Raw genomic sequence first — 21,381 nt, 5'->3', positions numbered from 1 at the left:
TTTTTTTCTTGTTTTTCATTCGTATCAGGTCAAGTGATACATCTAGATTTTAATTCCAAAAAATACGAAAATACTCGATTTGTGATATTGTAAAGTGTTTCACCATCTCCTACTCCAAACAGTGTAGCTACTTTCAAAATCGCCGCACCCGATGAACCCAAAGGATATAAGGTTGTGGCTAGGTATAGATCTACCGAAAATTGCCTAATAGATTGATCGTTGTTAAACTGTCTTTGATCAATAATGATCTCTTGAGATTCGGAGCATTTGTTGGAAACGTTCTTCGTCTAAATGTTCAAGAATATTAGATCTTCATTTCAAACACTTAGGCACATTTTGATAATTTCCGGGATGATTCGGTAAGATAACTGGAAGATTTTCATCTAATTTATCCATAGTATTCCAATAGCTATCGTCGTCTAAAAAGTTCAAATTTAAATTTTTTAAAGCCTAAAAAAGTGAAATAAACAACTATTATCCGAATGTATTAATATATTAAAAGCTGCCTCTTCAATTATCAAATTAACAAGTTTTTGTTTCTCAGAAGTGTGCGACTTTTTAAAAAAATAAATTCGTTAACTTTTAGCAAGTTGCTGTTTTTGTTTGTTTTTTATTCAGTCATAATAATTATTATAATAGTCATTCCTAATATTAATTTACAATAAATTGACCGAATCAGCTATTCATATATCACCAGATTCTGCAATGGGTGTTCTGGTGCCATTGCATATTTCGGTACAGAACTTTTGCATTTTGTGTCATCGTGCAATCTTGCAAGAGTAAGAGAATCCCCCTAATGATTTTCGTCATCGCGATTTATTCTCGTCAATAGGTAAGATACATATGTCATGACATTTGTACATGAGTCCTGGTTAAATCAAAGTGCAATCTGTCACAATGTTCTGAAAGTAATTCTAAAAGAAATACTGTAAATAGTTTTAGTAGAAAAAACTTGTTTCAAGCTAAATAGGATTTATGCTACTTATTTGATATTGAATATCGATTCACATATAAGCCTGTACGTCCGGTATACATACAAAAAAGTACCCGGATATTTTAAATAAATTCAAAGCATTTAATTATTTATCAGTATTTATTTTTTCGTCTTTAATCCTCACCAGATGTAATACACTTACATATGTCAACGATTTTTCTAGACCTCGAAACACATTTCATAAACACTTTTTGGAATGACCAAATTTTGTCGTATCACTTCGATCGACTGAAAACGGTTTCCACGGAGCGGCAATTTTTGGTTGGGAAACAATCACACAGAGACAAATATGGTGAACACGATGGTTAATCGATGGCATTCAAAACGGGTATAAATTGGTCACAATTTTAGTCTTGAAAAAAAAAATTAAGCTTTATCGGGACGAGTTGAGCAAGAACGCATTACATCCCCTAAATATCCACTAAAACCATTTGAATGGATTCGCGAGAGATGTCGAGCTCCTTTGCCATCTCTTTAATATTTGCATAACAATTTTCAAGCACCATATCCGTCACTTTTTTAATATATTCATCAGCGCAAGTTTTTTCCAATATTCGCAATGCTTCTGCACAAGAAACTTGGTTATAAATACAAAATTTGAGACAAATTCTTTGTTTGAATTTTTATTCATTGTAAAAATCACAACACACTACTTAGGTGTACCGACTTAAGTAGCTGCTGTAAACAAATAGGTTGACAGATCGCGGTCATGTTTAGCAAAGTTATTAAAGAAAGTCCTACCAACTTAGCTAAATACATTTTTTATGAAATAATAGGTTGTCAAAAAAGTCTTGCCGTATTTTCGCTAGTTGGCGCTGAAAGCGCGTAGTTCTAGTTTTATTCGTCGCATCGGGTCATGCTATACCTTTTTGGAAAGCTCATTTCACGCGTTAACACGTGTTTGATTGATTGCCGTTTCTTTTAAGTCGTTCGTGAGTTATAGCGTCGCAAACATGGAGCAAAATGAAGAGAAAATAAGGCATATCTTACAGTACTACTACGATAAAGGCAAAAATGCATCTCAAGCCGCCAATAAAATGTGCGCAGTTTATGGACCCGATACAGTTTCCATTTCCACCGCACAACTATGGTTTCAACGTTTTCGGTCTGGTGTAGAGGTGGTCGAAGATGCGCCACGCTCCGGAAGGCCTGTCGTCGAAAATTGCGATAAAATCGCTGAATTGGTCGAAAGAGACCGGCATAGTAGCAGCCATAGCATCGGTCAAGAGCTGGGCATGAGTCATCAAAAATTCATTTCAATTTCAATTAAAAAAACAAAATTCAATAAAAATACCGCAAGACAATATTAAATAGCAGTGATGTAATTAAAAAGGAACTGCAAATCTAATACGCCTCCTCAAAATTTACACTAAAAAGAAAATTATAAAATAAAGTAAAATTATTTCATATTTTTATATGACGAGTTGTGCACTCTGGGAAATTACAATTACATAGTCCCACATTTGTTGTAAGGATTGGGAAAAACCCAGAAAAACCCAATCAGACTACAATTACTTAAGATTAAGATATACATTTAAATAATTAGTTTTATGTTGTATTCAATTTTTCTCTTCTACCAGTCCCATTTGACATCTCAGTTTTAGGAATCGGTCTGCAGGTAATGGTTTCGTCAAAATATCAGGTAACTGTTTATCTGTAGGAGTAAACTCAAGAATAATTACCTTATTTTCAATTTGTTCTCTAGAAAAATGATACTTTATATCAATATGTTTTGTTCTTTTGTGACATGAAGGGTTATTAGCAATACATTTACAACCTTGATTATCTTCACAAATCTTTAATGAATTTAACAACTCAACCTTTATACTTTTCAACAACGATTTAAACCATAAAGCTTCTCTTACAGCTTCAAATAATGCCATATATTCTGCTTCAGTTGATGACGCAACTACAGAATTTTGTTTATTTGTATTACAAAAAAATTAAGCATGATTCAAACATTTGAAATAAATATCGTGTAGTATTTTTTCTATCAGTTTCACTCCCGCCCCAATCAGAGTCAACAAAACCTATTAAAATATTTTTATAATCAGGTTTCTTAATGTAAACTAACTTTAAATCAATAGTACCTTTAAGGTATCTGAGAACTCTTCTTAAACATCTCCATAATTCTGCATTATTTTTGTTGGTACATCTACTTAAAATATTAATTGATGTACTTAAGTTTGGCGCTATAATCGTGTAAGCGGTGTCTACGCCAATTAAGAATTAAGACTTAAGTCTGGTCGGGAACATATCGGTCATCTGAATTTAATGCCTCATAATCGATTTTACTTGGAAGTGGAGTACTAACAGGTTTACAGTCGTTCATTTTAAATTTATTCAGCATATTTTTAATGTAAGTGGTTTGACTTAAGCATAACTGATTCTCTTTCTGTTCAATTTTTATTCCAATGAAATGTCGGATCTTAAATAAGTCTGTCATTCTAAATTTATTCATCAAATAATTTTTACATTCGGTTATTATTTTAATATTTGCAGTTGCAATAACCATATCGTCTACATATAGTAGCACATACACATTTTTCGATATGTCCCCTTTGTCAAGAATGTAAATGCAACGATCCACTGTGGAATTCACAAAACCCATTTCCTTTAATACTCTATCAAAAACATCAAACCAACATCTAGCAGCTTGCTTAAGACCGTATATGGCTTTATTTAATTTACAGACTTTGTCTGTATCACAGGATAATCCTGATGGAACTGTCATGTAAACTTACTCTTTTAACGTACCGTTTAGAAATACTGTTTTAACGTCCATGTGATGAACTTTTAAACCAAATTGGTTGGAGAAAGTTAATATAAAGCGAAAACTCGAAATTCTAGCTATTGGAGCAAACGTGTCATAATAATCGTTTAAATATTCTTGTGTAAAACCTTGAGCAACAAGTCTTGCCTTGTGTTTGACTGGGTTGCCTAATTCGTCGTGCTTAATTGCAAAAACTCATTTACAATCATCTATATTTTTATGTTTAGGTCTTTGCACAAGTGCCCAAGTTTTGTTATAAGAATGCGAATCTAGTTCTTCCTCTATTGCTTTTTCCCCAATAAGACCTATCACTTCTACTTTCTATTTCCTCAAATGTATATGGAGTGCTACTAATGAAAGTGTGTGCATTCATTATACAATTATATGACAGTGAGTTTTATTTATTATCTGATATCCGTTTGCGGTCCTTTTATCTTTCACTTCTTCTAACATCGTTATTATATATCGGTTGTGGACCTGACAATTTAGAACTGTGTTCATCTACCGATACATTTTCAACCGTATTTACCAAACCACAATTTTTATCATATTTGTCCAAATAATCACACTGTTCATCTGATTTAAGTATTTCAGATTTTTCTTCCGTACTTTCATTCGGGAATTTTTGTTTCATTCTTTCCGTACTATCATTCGGGAATTTTTCTTTCATAGCTTCCGTACTATCATTCGGGAATTTTTCTTTCATACTTTCCGTACTGTCATTCGGGAATTTTTCTTTCATACTTTCCGTACTCTTATTCGAGATTTTTCTTTCATACTTTCCGTGCTCTCATTCGGGAAATTAAAGCCTTTTCATTGGACACTATCTTTCATTACATTCCTGGAATGTACTATATTTGTTTCATCTACAATAACATCTCTTGCTGTTATAAAGCCTCTGTTATCTTCGTCCCATAATTTAAACCCATTCGGTTCGTATCCAACAAGTATACATTTCTTTGATTTCGCATCAAATTTCCTTTTTCTTCTTTTGTTATGCACATATACTGTCGAACCGAATACCTTCAAATACTTTAAATTCGGTTTTCTATTATGCCACAGTTCATATGGAGCTTTTGTACTATTCCTCAAAGCTCTACTTGGACTTACATTAATTAAATAGGTAGCTGTCAATACTGCTTCGCCCCAAAAACACTTGTCTAATTTTGCACCATTTACCATAGCCCGCGCTTTTTCTGTTATTGTTGTTATCATTCGTTCGGACACACCTTCAACTGTGGAGTGTGTGGAACTGTTAAATGGTAAGTGATTCCTTTTTGAACACATTAATTCTTCATCTCATTCGATAAGTATTCACAACTTTTGAATGGAAATGTGCTTCACTTTTAGCGACAAAATCTTTAAACATTACAAAAACGTCAGATTTATAAGTGATTAAATACGTTACACAATAATATGTTTTTCAAAAGGTAATCTAGCCTGTTTTCCATTAATACAAGCCTCACATAAATCATTGTTAGTTTGTACAGTGTTTAAAAGATGAGTATCATTGAACATATCTTTACTTTGAATTTCTAAAAACTTGCCTCTACTAATATGTCCCAACCGCTCATGCCACAATTGGTAGTTATTATTTAATGATGTATATACTTTACTACATAATGTCAATTCAATATATGGTACGCTATACATACCTTTGTTTCCAAGAATTATTTACTTCACCATTTTTAGATACTTTGACACCTTCTTTATGAAATACGATGGTCATATCAGGGTTTCGCATCTTTCTAACAGAAAGTAAGTTTTCCGGTATATCACGGCAAAATAAAACATTCTCTAGAGTGATCGGATTTTGTAAATTGTTGTGTAGTCTCACTATGCCTTTCTTTGTTGCGTACATGTATTCACCGCACTTTGCTACTGCGATTTCCACTGGCGGATCCAATTCAATATACTCAATAAACATGCTGTCCCCGTTTATCAAGTGGTCAGAAGCCCCAGAATATAAAACAAATGATACAGTGTTATCCTTTCGTCTCGCTACACCGCGTCCCGTCATGAACGCAAATCCCCTGTCTTGCTGTACAGTTGCAATTTGAACGGTTTTGGTTATTTCAGAACCTTGTTTGTTTAAACTCTTTTTATACCTGTAACAGTCCTTTTTAATGTGACCTATTTTTCCACATTTTCCACATTGATGACATTTTAATTTCTTTTTAAAATTACTTTTGAAATATTTTTGCTTGTACTTATTTTTAAAATTATATGTTGTTATTTTGTGAACGTTTTGTGAAATGCTCCCTACGGCTTGTAGAACTTTTACACTTGTGTCTCTATCAGCACTTCTAAGTTTTTTTTCATGATCAAGTTATCGATTTTTCACAAATGCCAATGTTAATATACCTCAGATAACGTTTCAATCGCGGTTATAACACCATCATAAGACGATGGTAAAGTAAGTAACAAATGTGATACTTTATCCATCTCGTCGATCTTAGCTCCCGAAGCTAACAGTTCAGTTATCAAATCATCAAAAACATTGAAATGAATCAATAGCTGTGATTCACTTTTGAATTTTAATGAGAGTAATTTCTTTCGTACAGCCAACTGCGTTGCTAAACTTTCTTTCATATATCGTATCCAAATTTGCAAAAATTTGCCTAGCTGTACTTTCGTTGCTTGCAAACCCAAGAAAAGAGTCATTTAGGAATTCAATGATCAAACTTTTCGCGTTCCTTGCAGTTTTCTGCCATGCTTCATCAGGATCCTCTGGGGTATTTTCGTCTATAACCTTTAAAGCGTCGACCTCAGCCAAAAGCGCTCTAACTCGAATCCATATTCCACACTTTTCGCCGCAAAATGGAGCAATGCCTCGCTTTGCCCTCTCCATGGCTATTGGCGTATACTGGGCTCATAACCTATTGAATTTATGCAGAGTAATCTTACAATCAACACAAAATAAACATCAAACACAATGTTAAATCCATGCAAAGTAATTTTATTATTAACACTTCCAAATTAAGAACAAACACAATTTATAAAATTAACTTTTTCTCTCATTTATTTTAGACGCGTGCGGCCAACTCGACTTTCAAATATGTACTGAAATTCAAATATGAAAAACGTACATATTTCATTGTAATAAAAGAAAAGTAATATAAGTGTAAATTTTGATCTTTTTACTGTGAATATTCACAACATTAAATAGCAGTGATGTAATTAAAAAGGAACTGCAAATCTAATAATAAGTATGAAAACACAGAAACGTTTATTGACTTTTTGAAAGCTGTTACTTGATTTACACAAAGTTTGGCTTGGTATTTCAAAATGATCTGATTTACTCCCGAACAACGTTGGCAATGTAAATCGAGCAGTCCTGGATCGGTTTGACACCACGTTTACCCCAGTGTATAGTTCGCATCTTCAGAGACGCCGTACATTGTGCACCGAAGACGTTATTGTTAAATGAGTCTATCCGTCATCGTGCGCAATATTTATAACTGTGCCTATCCCTTTTGTAGAATTTGTGAAAGAATTGAAGCGTTCGGTAAATGGGCTCTGAATGAAATAGCCACCGATCCCGATTTTTAACAAGACAATTTTGTTCAACCAAGAACCTTTAACATATGAGCTTCTTGGTTGAACAAAATTGTCGTGCTAAAAATCGGGGGCACATATTATTATTACATTTGGATTGATGATAATCCACAAGCCATTGTTGAGACGCCGTAAACCCTCAAACGATTTTTTTTTCTGAATGTTTTGTTTCACATGGCTCAAGAAGCTCACTACTTCCGGTCTTTGACCAAGTATCCTCTGGGTAGCCTAAGAACATCCGTTCGAAGGCGAGCTAAAGTGAGAAGGCGAAACATCCCCTACATAATGTTGTGCGCTGGGTTTGGGACCCGCCACGTAAAAAACACCCCAGTGAATAGATATAACCAGTCTCGAATGAGAGACCTCCCTTTTGATGACGACCATGGCAAACAAAATAAGGACTACGATATAAGGGCATGCACCTGGTATGTCCGGACCCTTAATTGGGAAAGTGCCGCTGCCCAGCTGATTGATGTCCTCGCAAAAATAAAGGCTGACATCACCGCGTCCAAGAAATGCGATGGACGGGACAAGGACAGAGACGAGTAGGTCCTTGTGACATTTACTACAGTGGCCATATAAAGGAGCGCAAGTTTGGTGTTGGATTCGTGGTGGGAGAGAGACTCCGTTGCCGAGTACTATCATTCACTCCGGTGAATGAACGTCTAGCCGCAATCCGCATCAAAGCGAGGTTCTTCAACTTATCGCTGATTTGCGCCCACGCCCACGGAAGAGAAGGACGATGTGACCAAAGATGCCTTCAATGAGCGCTTGGAGCGCGCTTATGAGAGCTGCCCCCACCACGATGTCAAATCGTGCTTGGCGACTTTAACGCCAGGGTGGGCAAAGAAGGTATATTTGGCACTACGGTCGGTAAATTCAGACTTCACAATGAAACATTCCCAAATGGGTTGAGGCTGATTGACTTCGCCGGGGCCCGAAATATGGTTGTCTGTAGTACTAGATTCCAGCATAAGGAGATTCATCAAGCTACCTGGCTGTCTCCGGATCGAAAAACTACCAACCAGATCGATCATGTTGTGATAGACTGAAGACACGTCTCCAGTGTTTTAGATGTGAGTGCGCTCCGAGGTCCTAACAACGACTCGGACCACTATCTTGTTGCAGCAAAGATTCGCACCCGCCTCTGTGCAGCAAAAAACGCACGCCACCAAACAAAAGGAAGGTTCGACGTCGAGAAGCTGCAATCACAACAGCCAGTGGAACGATTTTCTACTCGGCTTGCACACCTGCTCTTTGAGAGCACTCGTCAACAACTCGGTATAAGGGAACTGTGGGACGGTATTTCAAATTCCTTACGTACAGCTGCAACCGAAGCCTTTGGTTTTCGGAAAGTGCAAAAGAACAGCTGGTACGACGAGGAGTGCCGTGTCACAGCGGAGAGAAAACAGGCTGCCTACCTCGCAACGTTACGATCGACCACAACACATCCGGGATGGGACAGATACCGAGAGTTGAAGAGGTAAGCGAGACGTATTTGCATACAGACAAGGAAAGAGGCCGAAATGCGTGAGTACGAAGAGCTTGATAAGCTGGCCGACAAGGGTAATGCTCGAAAATTCTACGAAAAAGTGCTGCGGCTTACAGAAGGTTTCAAGACCGGAGCATACTCTTGTTGAACCCCCAAAGTTGATTTAGTCACCGATGCCCAGAGCATACTTAAATTATGGAGGGAACACTTCTCCAGCCTGCTTAATGGCAGTGAATGCACAACGCCAGGAGAAGGCGAATCGATGACGATGGAGCAGACGTTCCATTACCCGACCATGAAGAAGTTCGAATAGCAATTACCCGCCTGAAGAACAACAAAGCGGCGGGGGCCGATGGATTGCCGGAGGAGCTGCCTTTATGCCGCGATGTCTGAATTTGGCATCCCCGCAAAACTAATACGGCTGTGTAAACTGACGTTGAGTAACAGTAAAAGCTCCGTTAAGATCGGGAAGGACCTCTCCGAACAGTTTGATACCAAACGAGGTTTCAGACAAGGCGACTCCCTATCGCGCGACTTCTTCAACCTGCTTCTGGAGAAAATAGTTCGAGCTGCAGAACTAAATAGAGAAGGTACCATCTTCTATAAGAGTGTACAGCCGCTGGCGTATGCCGACGATATTGATATCATCGTCCTCAATACCCACGACGTTAGTTCTGCTTTCTCCAGGCTGGACAAGGAAGCACAGAAAATGGGTCTGGCAGTGAACGAGGGCAAGACCAAATATCTCCTGTCATCAAACAAACAGTCGTCGCACTCGCGACTTGGCTCTCACGTCTCTGCTGACAGTCATAACTTTGAAGTTGTAGATAATTTTGTCTATCTAGGAACCAGCGTAAACACCACCAACAATGTCAGCCTAGAAATCCAACGCAGGATTGCTCTTGCCAACAGGTGCTATTTCGGACTGAATAGGCAATTGAAAAGTAAAGTCCTCTCTCGACAAACAAAAGCTAAACTCTATAAGTCGCTCATAATTCCCGTCCTACTATATGGTGCAGAAGCTTGGGCGATGACAACAACCGATGAGTCGACGTTACGAGTTTTCGAGAGAAAAATTCTGGATGGAACGATGAGCTGTACGAGATATACGACGACATTGACATAGTTTAGCGAATTTAAAGACAGCGGCTCCGCTGGCTAGGTCATGGTCAAGTATTCGACGCAGTACCCGCCAGGGGAAGCAGAGGAAGAGGAAGACCTCCACTCCGTTGGAAGGACCAGGTGGAGAAAGACCTGGCTTCGCTTGGAATATCCAATTGGCGGAACGTAGCGAATTGGCGCGCTGTTGTTAACTCGGCTATAATCGCGTAAGCGGTGTCTACGCCAATTAAGAAGAAGAAGAAGAATTGGATTTATTTGACATGGACAACCTTCGGTTCTAACAAGATGGCGATATATGTCATACAGCCAATGAAACAATCAATTTATTAAAGTCTTATTGATGACATACGGCCCGTGTTGCTGTAAAAATTGGTAGAAAGTAGGGCCTTTCGGCTGGAATTTATCCGAGCCACCCGCCACTGTCACTTGTATGACATAATTTTTCAAACATAAAGGCATTCCCTCATGTTTATAATAAAGCGAAATTCTTGGTCATAAAAAAATTGCATGCGTTTTATTTTTTCTTAAAACCACAGGTTTAAAAATACACCTTTTATATTTATACATCGATTTCTCTACGAACTTCGCTGATTCCGCTTTAGCCTATATGAAACTAAATGATGATAAAGATTCAGGATATTTTCTGTTGGGCTATTTCTATAATTTAATAAGAAAATAAAACAACAGGTAGAACAAACAACTAAATTGGATATAGAAAAAAAAAACGTATGGGTGTAAAGTAGAAAGAGACGAAAATATAAAGTTAGCAAATTTGGGGCCACAAGTATCTGCTTGCAGTCATAATTTGAAGTCTTGAGGCCATCATAAGTTTTAATGATATTAAATGGTATTCCTTCAGATGCAATTAATGTCTCTTCGGGTGTTCCTCAAGGTAGTCATCGTGGCCCGGTTCTGTTCTTTGTATTTATGAACGATATCCCTTCTGTAATAGAGTACCCAAAATTTGTATTATGTGCCGACGACGTAAAGTTTTTTAAATCATATACTTCTATTGATGAAAGATGATAGAAATGATTTGCCATTGAATCTCAAAAAAAGTAAATGATGTAGATTTCCGTAGAACTGTATAACCCCCTCTTTATGTAAAACTATAGACTAGAGAAAGCTTTTAACTTTGTGATTTGAGAGTTACTGTGGAACTTAAACATAATTTTAGTCTTCATATTGATACAATGATTTGAAAGCAAAAGGTGTATTTAGTTTTGTTAAACGCTGGTCTGAAGAATTTAGAAATCTGCATGATACAAAAACTATTTCTACAGCCTGGTTGGAATAAGTTGTAGTTTTTTTTTCTCTTGTCTGAAGTTTTAATTACAATCCCGGATTACGCCCCTAACTAACGGTTGGAAATCGTTCGGCTATTAAAAAAATTGGGACAGTGTTTTATACAAATTGGGTTTTACAAAACGGACTCGAAATTTTATATACACACCCCACACCCTATCCCATTATTGATATATGATCCAAGTTTTTTTTATTATATTTAATATTTGCTACTACACACCTACCATATGTACTAGCTCAATGTGACATTTGTAGGAAGGGAAATAAAATTTCGTTAGATATGAACTTTTCGAGTGAGTCGTATATGTGTGCAACAAACTAGCAAAATAAGAAGTTATTTTAATCAAAAATAGTCTCAAATTAATTTTTCTTTATCTATGTTTACTTTTACTTATCTAAACTTACAACGAGGTTACGTACAAACAAAGTACACTTATTTCGTTTAAATATTTTGTAGCAACGTCCAGTGATTAAAAAACTTTAAGTTACATAATATGTGTGTATTTAAGGTGTTCATAAATATATATGTACATATAGTCGTATGTATACATAACTTTTTGTTAATAAGACTAGACAATCCATTCTCCTGACATGGGTAAGTTATTGTCGGATATGTCTAGCAAGAACTTGGTCGGATTTTGGAAAATGAAACGGCGTTTTATCATCTGTTCTTATATCTAAAGCTTAGTATCCAGCTCTCAAGAAATGTAAAAACTTCATATAAAAACGCTTAAGAAATGGTCAAGAAAATTTCCTGCGGTAAATTATCTTGTGCTAGTATGCAGCTCTAAAGAAATTTAGTACTAATTTTAAATACATTTTTCAATAAAATGCGTATTTGGCAATCCTGGTTTTGCGAAGAAACAATTAATCAACAATTGTTTCTTGAAGGAAATTCAAAGTAATCGTTCAATTCGTCCTAAATTAGTTAAAATCATTATTATGAAGTATAGTTCATTTTGAAATGTTGTATAAAACTCACCAATCATCAACAACATTTCTTAAATCGCAATGAAAATATTTATGTTATTACACACATACATGCATATTTTTTTTCTTGAGCAATTACTTAAGAGCGGGATACTAAGCTTAACATTTTCTAAAATACATACATATATGTATATACATATATGCTTTAACATAATAGCGTAATTATTTACCAGGAAATATGTATTATGTGTGGACATGTTTAAAGAACAATTTTTACGCATATTTACCGCAGGCGATACGACGTAAGTAGTTATAAAGCAAAGCTAGCTACTACCATATATTTTGCTCCGATTGATAACAAAAGCATAGCAATGGGTAGGTGCCTTTTATATTTCGGGATTTGGCAATCATAGTGTTGCAATCTGGCAACTGACAACTTGATCGTAAAGTTTGATATTTTTGATGTTATATACACTCAGAGCGTTTTGACATACGACCGCTATTTGTGTTGTATACAATAACTTGAAATATTAATCTCAGCCCAAAAATGGAATTAAGTCACTTTCATTTTCATGCACAAGGACCAGGGTTCATCAATGGTAAGGTGAATTCAATCGAGGTCGCAGTTCACTCCAAGACGAATTTTGTGAAGGTCGTCCAAAATCAGTTGCTGTTCCGGAAACTATTGATTTTGTACGCAAAGTGATATTGCAAGATCGTCATGTGAGCTATCGTGGGATAGAGGCAACTATAGGCATTAGTGGGACTAGCCTACATTCAATATTGCACCGACATTTGACTATAAAAATTTTTGTTCACGTTGGAGCCCACACAATTTGTCGATCGTTCAAAAAAACGCTCGTGTTTATTGGTCGAGAGAAGTGTTAAAATAACACTTAACAACTATAAAAATATTTGTTCACGTTGGAGCCCACACAATTTGTCGATCGTTCAAAAAAACGCTCGTGTTTATTGGTCGAGAGAAGTGTTAAAATAGTAACACGATGGAGGTGCTTCGAAATACGTGAATCGTGGACTTACGCGAATGAGCAGTCGACTGTATGGGTGTTTTAAGATGAGCCGAACACAACTAAAGTTTTTCACACACGAAGCACTTCCAGGCAAATGATTGCTTGTTTTCTAGAACAACTAGACATATCCCTACAATATGTACTACGTAGTAAAAGATAATACTTTAAAATGTATGTTTTGGAAATACTGCAAACTGAGTGGCAAAAGTGCTTCGAAAACTGATGCAAACGAATTCAAGAGTATATAGATTTTTATAAAGAATATTCTGAAAAAACAATAAAGCGATTTTCTATGATTAATATTTGTTTTGTTCCCTAATACCGAAATTTAAAAGGCAATACACGTAATAACATAGGTGTTATTTAACTGCTGCAAGCATTCAAAAGTTTGCGGCGAACTCATATTGTTTTTTGGTCCCAGTGTAAGAGGATTTTTATTGCTGCCTTAAGAGGAAAGGAATAAAAAAGTCTTAACATTTCGGAGGTTACTATGGTTTCCATTGCTAGTTTTCACGGCTTCAAAAAATTCTCTTGTTTAATTCAATAAAGTCTCTAGAATATTTTCCTAATTATTGATTTAAAGTTTTCTCCTCTTTGCTCGATATCAGCTGTATAGTCACTTACAACTTTAAATGCGTTTTTCTCGAAACTGTGTTTTCAAAGTCGCTTTCTGGCGAACTACTCAATAAGAATGAAATTAAACACAGATCTTGGAGACATATGTATATTAGAAGGTCTTGAATGAAGGATTTTTTTGTTGCCCTATTACAAGTATTTATAAAAAAAGTCGAAAAAATTTTCCCAGAATTTAGATTTTTTTTTATAAACGGCATTTTTTTGTGTTTCCTTCGCCTAATACCAAGTTTATGGTCTTAGTTAAAACAAGAATTTTTTTCTTTTTACTTTTGATGATCCTGTAAGAAGTTCTGCTGTCAACACAACGAATCTTTGGAATAATAAAAAGTTCGAAAATAACATTGAAACTAGGCCGTTTTTGGCTCGAGGAAAACCATGTAACCTCTTAATACTATATTTCCTGAGTAGTGAAATTTCTTCACGGTTATTTAGAATCATTCTAATAGGAGAGTAATTATCAATAGGGTACACAATTCTCTTGATGCATACCTTTCAACAGATTTCAAGGTTTCAATCTCAACACTACTATGTCTATTTTTTTTCGCTGCCATATTTGGCACTCTTTATTAGTTCCTGTCGTTTATAAAGATTCGCGTTACTTGTTGTTGTTAAGGAAACTGTTGCATCTTGAATAGGCGATCGTTCCATTTCTTGCGATTGGAGCTGCTTCTGTTGATGCTGTTTATTAGTGTATACATTCTCAAAATCAGCGGTTTTCGACCGCAGTATCACGCCGCCAATATTGGAAATGCTCGCTGGTGATTTATGTACAAGATTTTCTGTGTTCCTCCTAAGTAATGAATCGTATGTATTCGGGTTCGAAATATCACCGATTGATTGTTTAAGGGACTCTTCCGGTTCGACAGAGGCGTATTGAGTCGGAGCTGTTAGTAATGCTTGTGTTGTAGACTGCAGTCGTAAATAGTTTGGTCGATTATTATGAATTTGATGCTGTTTTCGTTCCTGCACTATCTGAACTGGTCGATAATCACTTGTGGATCTTTCAATTTTGGTTGAAATGGACAATGATCCGGCGATTGGAATATCTTGAATATTTACAAAAAGAGAAACCAGAATAAATAAAAAAATTCAATGTTTTTTTGGGAGAGTGAGTCATAAGTAAAAAAAGCATTTTATTCGTTTTTCGTATGTAGCCTCCAAAATATTTGCTTATCAAAATTGAGGTTATTGAAAACACACCGAGGGTATCAAAGTGTAAGGTGTCATATTAAGAGACGGTGCTCGCGATAATACTTATATTCTGAATGTTCGTAAAAAGCTGACATTATAAAAGCCTTGTATGTAGATATCTAAGAATTCTACGAAATCCATAAAGTTTTTCATTAAACATTTAAATTCATACTATTCGCAATTTCTGTTTCGACTCATTACTGACTTAAAAGGAGAAGAATATTTTTGACATTAAAGTACGGCTCGGAGACATACCTTCAAATAAATAGTACAAATATGATAAATAATTTAACATCTTATAAATTTACATGCACCTACTTACATTGATGTACATGTTTCATTTCTTGGTTTTTTGTTGCTTTTTCAAGATACGAAATATCTGAATAATCGAAATGGTCCATTCGATGCGAGGACAAAGAATTCGATACACCCGTAGTAATGTCATCCAAATCATACGCTATTTTTTCGTTCAGTATTGATTTTGTTTTCTTTTGCGGTGTGGTGCCTGTTAATTTTAAATGACCTGCCTGGGCACCAGGTACTTGAATTTGTAAGCTTGCTGATAAAATAGCTGCTTTACCTAATATATTTGGTGAAGATTGTCGTCGCTCCACCATGTCAGAGTTTGTAATATTACCCTTACGACCATTTTGCCGTAACTTTTGTGTCATAGAGTGACGACTTGAATGCATATTCGAGCTCCTATAAAAATATTAAAGTTAACAACACAAATAATAAATTTAAATGAAGAATAAAATCAACATGAGATTACCGTTTTCCATCATCCGACCCATTTGTTGCTGCTTCTGTCAAACGACATGCATCATTGTCATGCATGACAGACTCACGTGTGTACAGACGTTTCGCAATTGTATTCAAGGATGGCAACGTACTTGGACAAACACCTACCACACTGCCGACAATAGAGGAAGATACATTGGAAGCAGAAGTTGTGGTCATTGGTGATAAGCTTTGCTCACTATTGTTTAACGAAGACCAAGAATTGCCTATATTACTATTATAAGCAAAAGTACAAAACAAAGATTAAGTTAGTTGTAGGACTCAAAAATTAGTTACGATATTTACATAAAAAAATTTCTTCTCACTAAACAATGAACATCACGTCATCGAAAAATATTTGAAGTATTTGTACACAATATATTGTAAATTAAATATTACAATATGAACTTAAGACACGTCCATAAGGTTATGAAACCTACATGCATACAAAAAACACAGGAAACGAATTTTAAAATACTCAAAAACGTTCGATTTCACCGAAGGAATAAACCCCTTCACAATTAAAACAAAACACAATTCCATAAAGGAACTGAATTTTGATCGTTCAGTTTGTATGGTAGCTATATGCTATAGTGATCCGAAATGGCCAGATGCCACAAATGTGCTAATTTTTGGGGAAAAACGTGTGCAAAATTTCAGATCGATATTTCAAACACTAAAGGACGAGTCCGCGCCTGTATGTATATACAGAATAAATCTAGTCATGTTATAATTACAACATTTTAAGGATTAAGAAAATGCAAATGTTAAGATCTTCTTCTTCTTAAATGGCGTAGACACCACTTACGCGATTATAGCCGAGTTAACAACAGCGCGCCAGTCGTTTCTTCTTTTCGCTACGTGGCGCCAATTGGATATTCCAAGCGTAGCCAGGTCTTTCTCCACCTGGTCCTTCCAACGGAGTGGAGGTCTTCCTCTTCCTCTGCTTCCCCCGGTGGGTACTGCGTCGAATACTTTCAGAGCTGGAGTGTTTTCGTCCATTCGGACAATATGACCTAGCCAGCGTAGCCGCTGTCTTCTAATTCGCTGAACTATGTAAATGTCGTCATATATCTCATACAGCTCATCGTTCAATCGAATGCGATATTCGCCATAAATCTTTCGTAGAACTTTTCTCTCAAAAACTCGCAACGTCGACCCATCAGTTGTTGTCATCGTCCAAGACTCTGCACCACATAGCAGGACAGGAATTATGAGTGACTTATAGAGTTTGGTTTTCGTTCGTCGAGAGAGGACTTTGCTTCTCAATTGCCTACTCAGTCCGAACTAGCACCTATTGGCAAGAGTTATCCTGCGTTGGATTTCCAGGCTGACGTTGTTGGTGGTGTTTACGCTGATTCCAAGATAGACGAAATTATCTACAACTCGAATTATTTTCTCCAGCAGCAGGTTGAAAAAGTCGCACAATAAGGAGTCGCCTTGACTGAAACCTCGTTTGGTATCGAAAGAATCGGAGGGGTCCTTCCCGATCCTGACGGAGCTTTTCGTGTTGCTCAACGTCAGTTTACACAGCCATATTAGTTTTGCGGGGATACCAAATTCAGACATCGCGGCATAAAGGCAGCTACTTTTCGTGCTGTCGAAAACAGCTTTGAAATCGACGAAGAGGTGGGGTGTGTCGACTCTCCCTTCACGTGTCTTTTCCAAAATTTGGCGCATGGTGAATATCTGGTCGGTTATGGATTCTCCAAGTCTAAAGCCACACTGATAAGGTCCAATCAGTTTGTTGACGGTGGGCTTTAATCTTTCACACAATACGCTCGATAGAACCTTATATGCGATGTTGAGGGGGCTTATCCCACGGTAGTTGGCGCAGATTGTGGGGTCTCCCTTTTTATGGATTGGGCAGAGCACACTTAAATTCCAATCGGTGGGCATGTTTTCGTCCGACCATATTTTACCATTGGCCCCCGACGCTTTGTTGTTCTTCAGGCGGGTAATTGCTATTCGAACTTCTTCATGGTCGGGCATTGTACGTTCACTGCCATTCAGCAGGCTGGAGAAGTGTTCCCTCCATAATCTAAGTATGTTCTAGGCATTGGTGACTAGATCACCTTTGGGGGTTCTACAAGAGTACGCTCCGGTTTTGAAACCTTCTGTAAGCCGCCGAATTTTTTCGTAGAATTTTCGAGCATTACCCTTGTCGACCAGCTTATCAAGCTCTTCGTACTCACGCATTTCGGTCTCTTTCCTTGTCTGTCTGCAAATGCGTCTCGCTTCCCTCTTCAACTCTCGGTATCTGTCCCATCCCGCATGTGTTGTGGTCGATCGTAACGTTGCGAGGTAGGCAGCCTGTTTTCTCTCCGCTGTGACACGGCACTCCTCGTCGTACCAGCTGTTCTTTTGCACTTTCCGAAAACCAAAGGCTTCGGTTGCAGCTGTACGTAAGGAGTTTGAAATGCCGTCCAACAGTTCCCTTATACCGAGTTGTTGACGAGTGCTCTCAGAGAGCAGGAGTGCAAGCCGAGTAGAAAATCTTTCTGCTGTCTGTTGTGGTTGCAGCTTCTCAACGTCGAAACTTTATTGTGTCTGTTGACGTGCGCTTTTTGCTGCACAGAGGCGGGTGCGAATCTTGGTTGCAACAAGATAATGGTCCGAGTCGATGTTAGGACCTCGGAGGGTACGTACGTCTAGAACACTGGAGACTTGTCTTTCGTCTATCACAATATGATCGAACTGGTTGGTGGCTTTTCGATCCGGAGACAGCCAGGTAGCTTGATGTATCTTCTTGTGCTAGAATCTAGTTCCACAGATAACCATATTTCGGGTCCCGGCGAAGTCAACCAGCCTCAACCCATTTGGGAATGTTTCATTGTGAAGTCTGAATTTACCGACCGTAGTGCAAAAGATACCTTCTTTGCCCACTCTGACGTTAAAGTCGCCAAGCACGATTTTGACATCGTGGCGGGGGCAGCTCTCATAAGCGTGCTCCAAGCGCTCATAGAAGGCATCTTTGGTCATATCGTCCGTCGTTTTCGTCAGAGATATGTTGAAGAACCTCGCTTTGATGCGGATTGTGGCTAGACGTTCATTCACCGGGGTGAATGATAGTACTCGGCGACGGAGTCTCTCTCCCACCACGAATCCAACACCAAAATTGCGCTCCTTTATATAGCCACTGTAGTAAATGCCACAAGTACCTACTCGTCTTTGTCCTTGTCCCGTAAATCGCATTTCTTGGACGGCGGTGATGTCAGCCTTTACTTTCGTGAGGACGTCAACGGACGGACATTCCAGGTCCTCAATTCGTAGTCCTTATTTCGTTTGCCATTTTCGGCATCAAAAGGGGGGTAAATGTTAAGATCAGTTAAAGCAAATGCAAGGGAATTGCTCAACTTTATTTTTTTACATTGAACAGCGACAATACTCTCTGAAAACAAAGCCCATTTACAACTTCTTAACCTTAAATATCACTTAAAAATGGTAAACACGTTAAATGGTTATAAAAGAGCATCGCCGCTTATTTGTTTCACCTGAGTGTGATGAGTGAAAAACAACAAGCTTTGAGTCACTATCTTTTGCTTGGGGTCAACGTTGTTCGGTGGAATCTGATTTTATTAGCAAATATAGTAAAATGATTTCCCGTCGAATTACTTTGCCGCTCTACAGTGTGGTAATATACAAGTACGGCCTATAGACTTATTTTATTATATCGTAAGCAAAATACATATTTCTCTCAAATTTCCAAACAATTTGACGCAAAAAACTCACACTCATTTCGCAGACGGTTTAGTGAAAATGTAAACCTAGGTATACAAAAAAACACCTGAACAAAAATGTTTTATAAACAAGTATATAACGCCTTACTTACATACATATTTTACGTTTCATAGGTATTGTATTTTACAAAACAGTATATAACTAAGCAAAATATAAATATATGTTGCAAACATGCTTAGTATTCCGTATAAAAGCTACCATTCCTAACAGTCTCGACTTTTTGTTAAGGTATGAATTTAAACCAGAGTTGAAGGCAATTTTCATAAATTTATTCATTCCACATAGCTTTGATCATATTTTTTACTCTCGCAACATGTAGCTACAAAGTATTACAGATTTGCTCACCTAGCAGTTGTTTGTATCACCTAAAAATAATCTATATAAGTATAGGGTTATATATATATATATAAATGATCATGACGACGAGACAGGTCCGTCAAGCTGTAATATTTAGACCACCAGGAGATGGTTAGTGGTGCATACGGGCAAATCAACAAAAATTGCACAAAGTAAATGTATTTATTATTCTCTCCGACAGTTTGAAAACGGATAAAATCGGATTATAACCCCGCCAACTCATCAAATCTCAATTTTGTTAAAAACCTCTAAAACTCCGATAAATCAATAAATAAATGCATCAGCATTAAATTTTATACTGTAAATGAGGACCTTATAGAAGCCGATGGCCAAATCGGACTTTAACTATGTCATAACCAACCATTTAGTGATATCACATATCTCAGAATCTAATCCCCCAATTTTACCCAAATTCAGCTCATAACATTATACTGATATTCCCATATTATGAAAAGATTCGAAAACGGATTACAACTATTTGATTCTTGCACTTTCTAATATATAGTACAAACACAGCACCAGATGGTATATGTTACTATAGAATTAAACCTTGCTCAAATGGTGTGGCATCACCAAGTACGTGGACGCCAGCGCCTATTGCTAATTATTTACCTTTATACCGCATATATCAGTCAATATATGAGTTATCTTAATGAAACTGAGAAGACATGTTTTTCTAAAAACAGCGTATCTTTATGCCTTCAATGGATAAAATCGGAACAAATTTAAAATCCTTTTCTTCCGTATATGGAAACTAGGGGTAATGTTTCCATATACCGAATAAAAGGATTTTAAACTTCCGGTTGCTTTTATTCCGCATACATATATCGGCCAATATTTAGGGTATCTTAGCAAAATTAACAACAAAATTATAATAAAGGATCTTATAGTTCTATGCCGAAAACTTTCGTAATTGATAAAGAAATTACCCCAGATGACATATACGACTATTATGTATAAAATTTATCAGTATTCTGGCAGTCCCTGTGCCGAATACGTCAGTCTATCTCATTTGAGTTTATTGTGTCGATTTTAATACCAATATCCCGTACATTAAGCAAAATATAGTAATGATCCTGAGTGAATCGACGACCTATAACATAAGTAAGTTGATAAGATATCAAACAGTATTACAAAGTTCTTTCGCAACATTTTTTGAAATAAAGTTTTGCAAACACCTAGCATTACGTCAGTAAAGTACACTGCTTTGTTCTGTAATTCATATAGAAAGACACGGATTTGTGCCATCATTCAGAATATTTGTTTACCAAATTGCGTGGATAAATAACCTTGACTCAAATATATAGTTGCGAATCTTTATTGTTCAAGTGTTTTACCTTATACTCTGTATGCGTTGCTCGCATATACTATAAAGCTTCTCCGGACACGCGTCCAGCATATGGGAGTATACAATATCAATTAGTTCGGCCGGCACCTTGAAGATTTCTTCATAATGATCAATCATAATTCT

The 21,381-nt window shown here is 36.9% G+C and overlaps 1 protein-coding gene across 5 annotated transcripts in view; it reads right to left on the bottom strand.

Moving 5' to 3' along the window:
- Positions 1–676: 676 nt before the first annotated feature.
- The window catches only part of LOC120779662, a 58,570-nt gene continuing 37,865 nt past the window's right edge, over positions 677–21,381 (bottom strand). Inside the window, exons 10-14 of one of the 5 annotated variants that reach the window (XM_040112019.1) lie at positions 21,248–21,379; positions 15,805–16,047; positions 15,613–15,734; positions 15,355–15,555; positions 14,013–14,887 (exon numbers count right to left, since the gene is read on the bottom strand). In XM_040112019.1, coding sequence (XP_039967953.1) covers positions 14,373–14,887; positions 15,355–15,555; positions 15,613–15,734; positions 15,805–16,047; positions 21,248–21,379 — 1,213 coding nt within the window. In that variant the 3' untranslated portion in view covers positions 14,013–14,372. Of the gene's footprint in view, positions 915–14,012; positions 14,888–14,959; positions 15,288–15,354; positions 15,735–15,804; positions 16,048–21,247; positions 21,380–21,381 lie in introns of those variants that run through there. The other 4 variants (XM_040112021.1, XM_040112018.1, XM_040112020.1 and 1 more) reach the window with 4 other exon arrangements.

The sequence above is a fragment of the Bactrocera tryoni genome, unplaced genomic scaffold, assembly GCF_016617805.1.
Source record: "Bactrocera tryoni isolate S06 unplaced genomic scaffold, CSIRO_BtryS06_freeze2 scaffold_11, whole genome shotgun sequence".
NCBI lineage: Eukaryota > Metazoa > Arthropoda > Insecta > Diptera > Tephritidae > Bactrocera > Bactrocera tryoni.
This window is presented reverse-complemented; position numbering and strand designations above follow the sequence as displayed.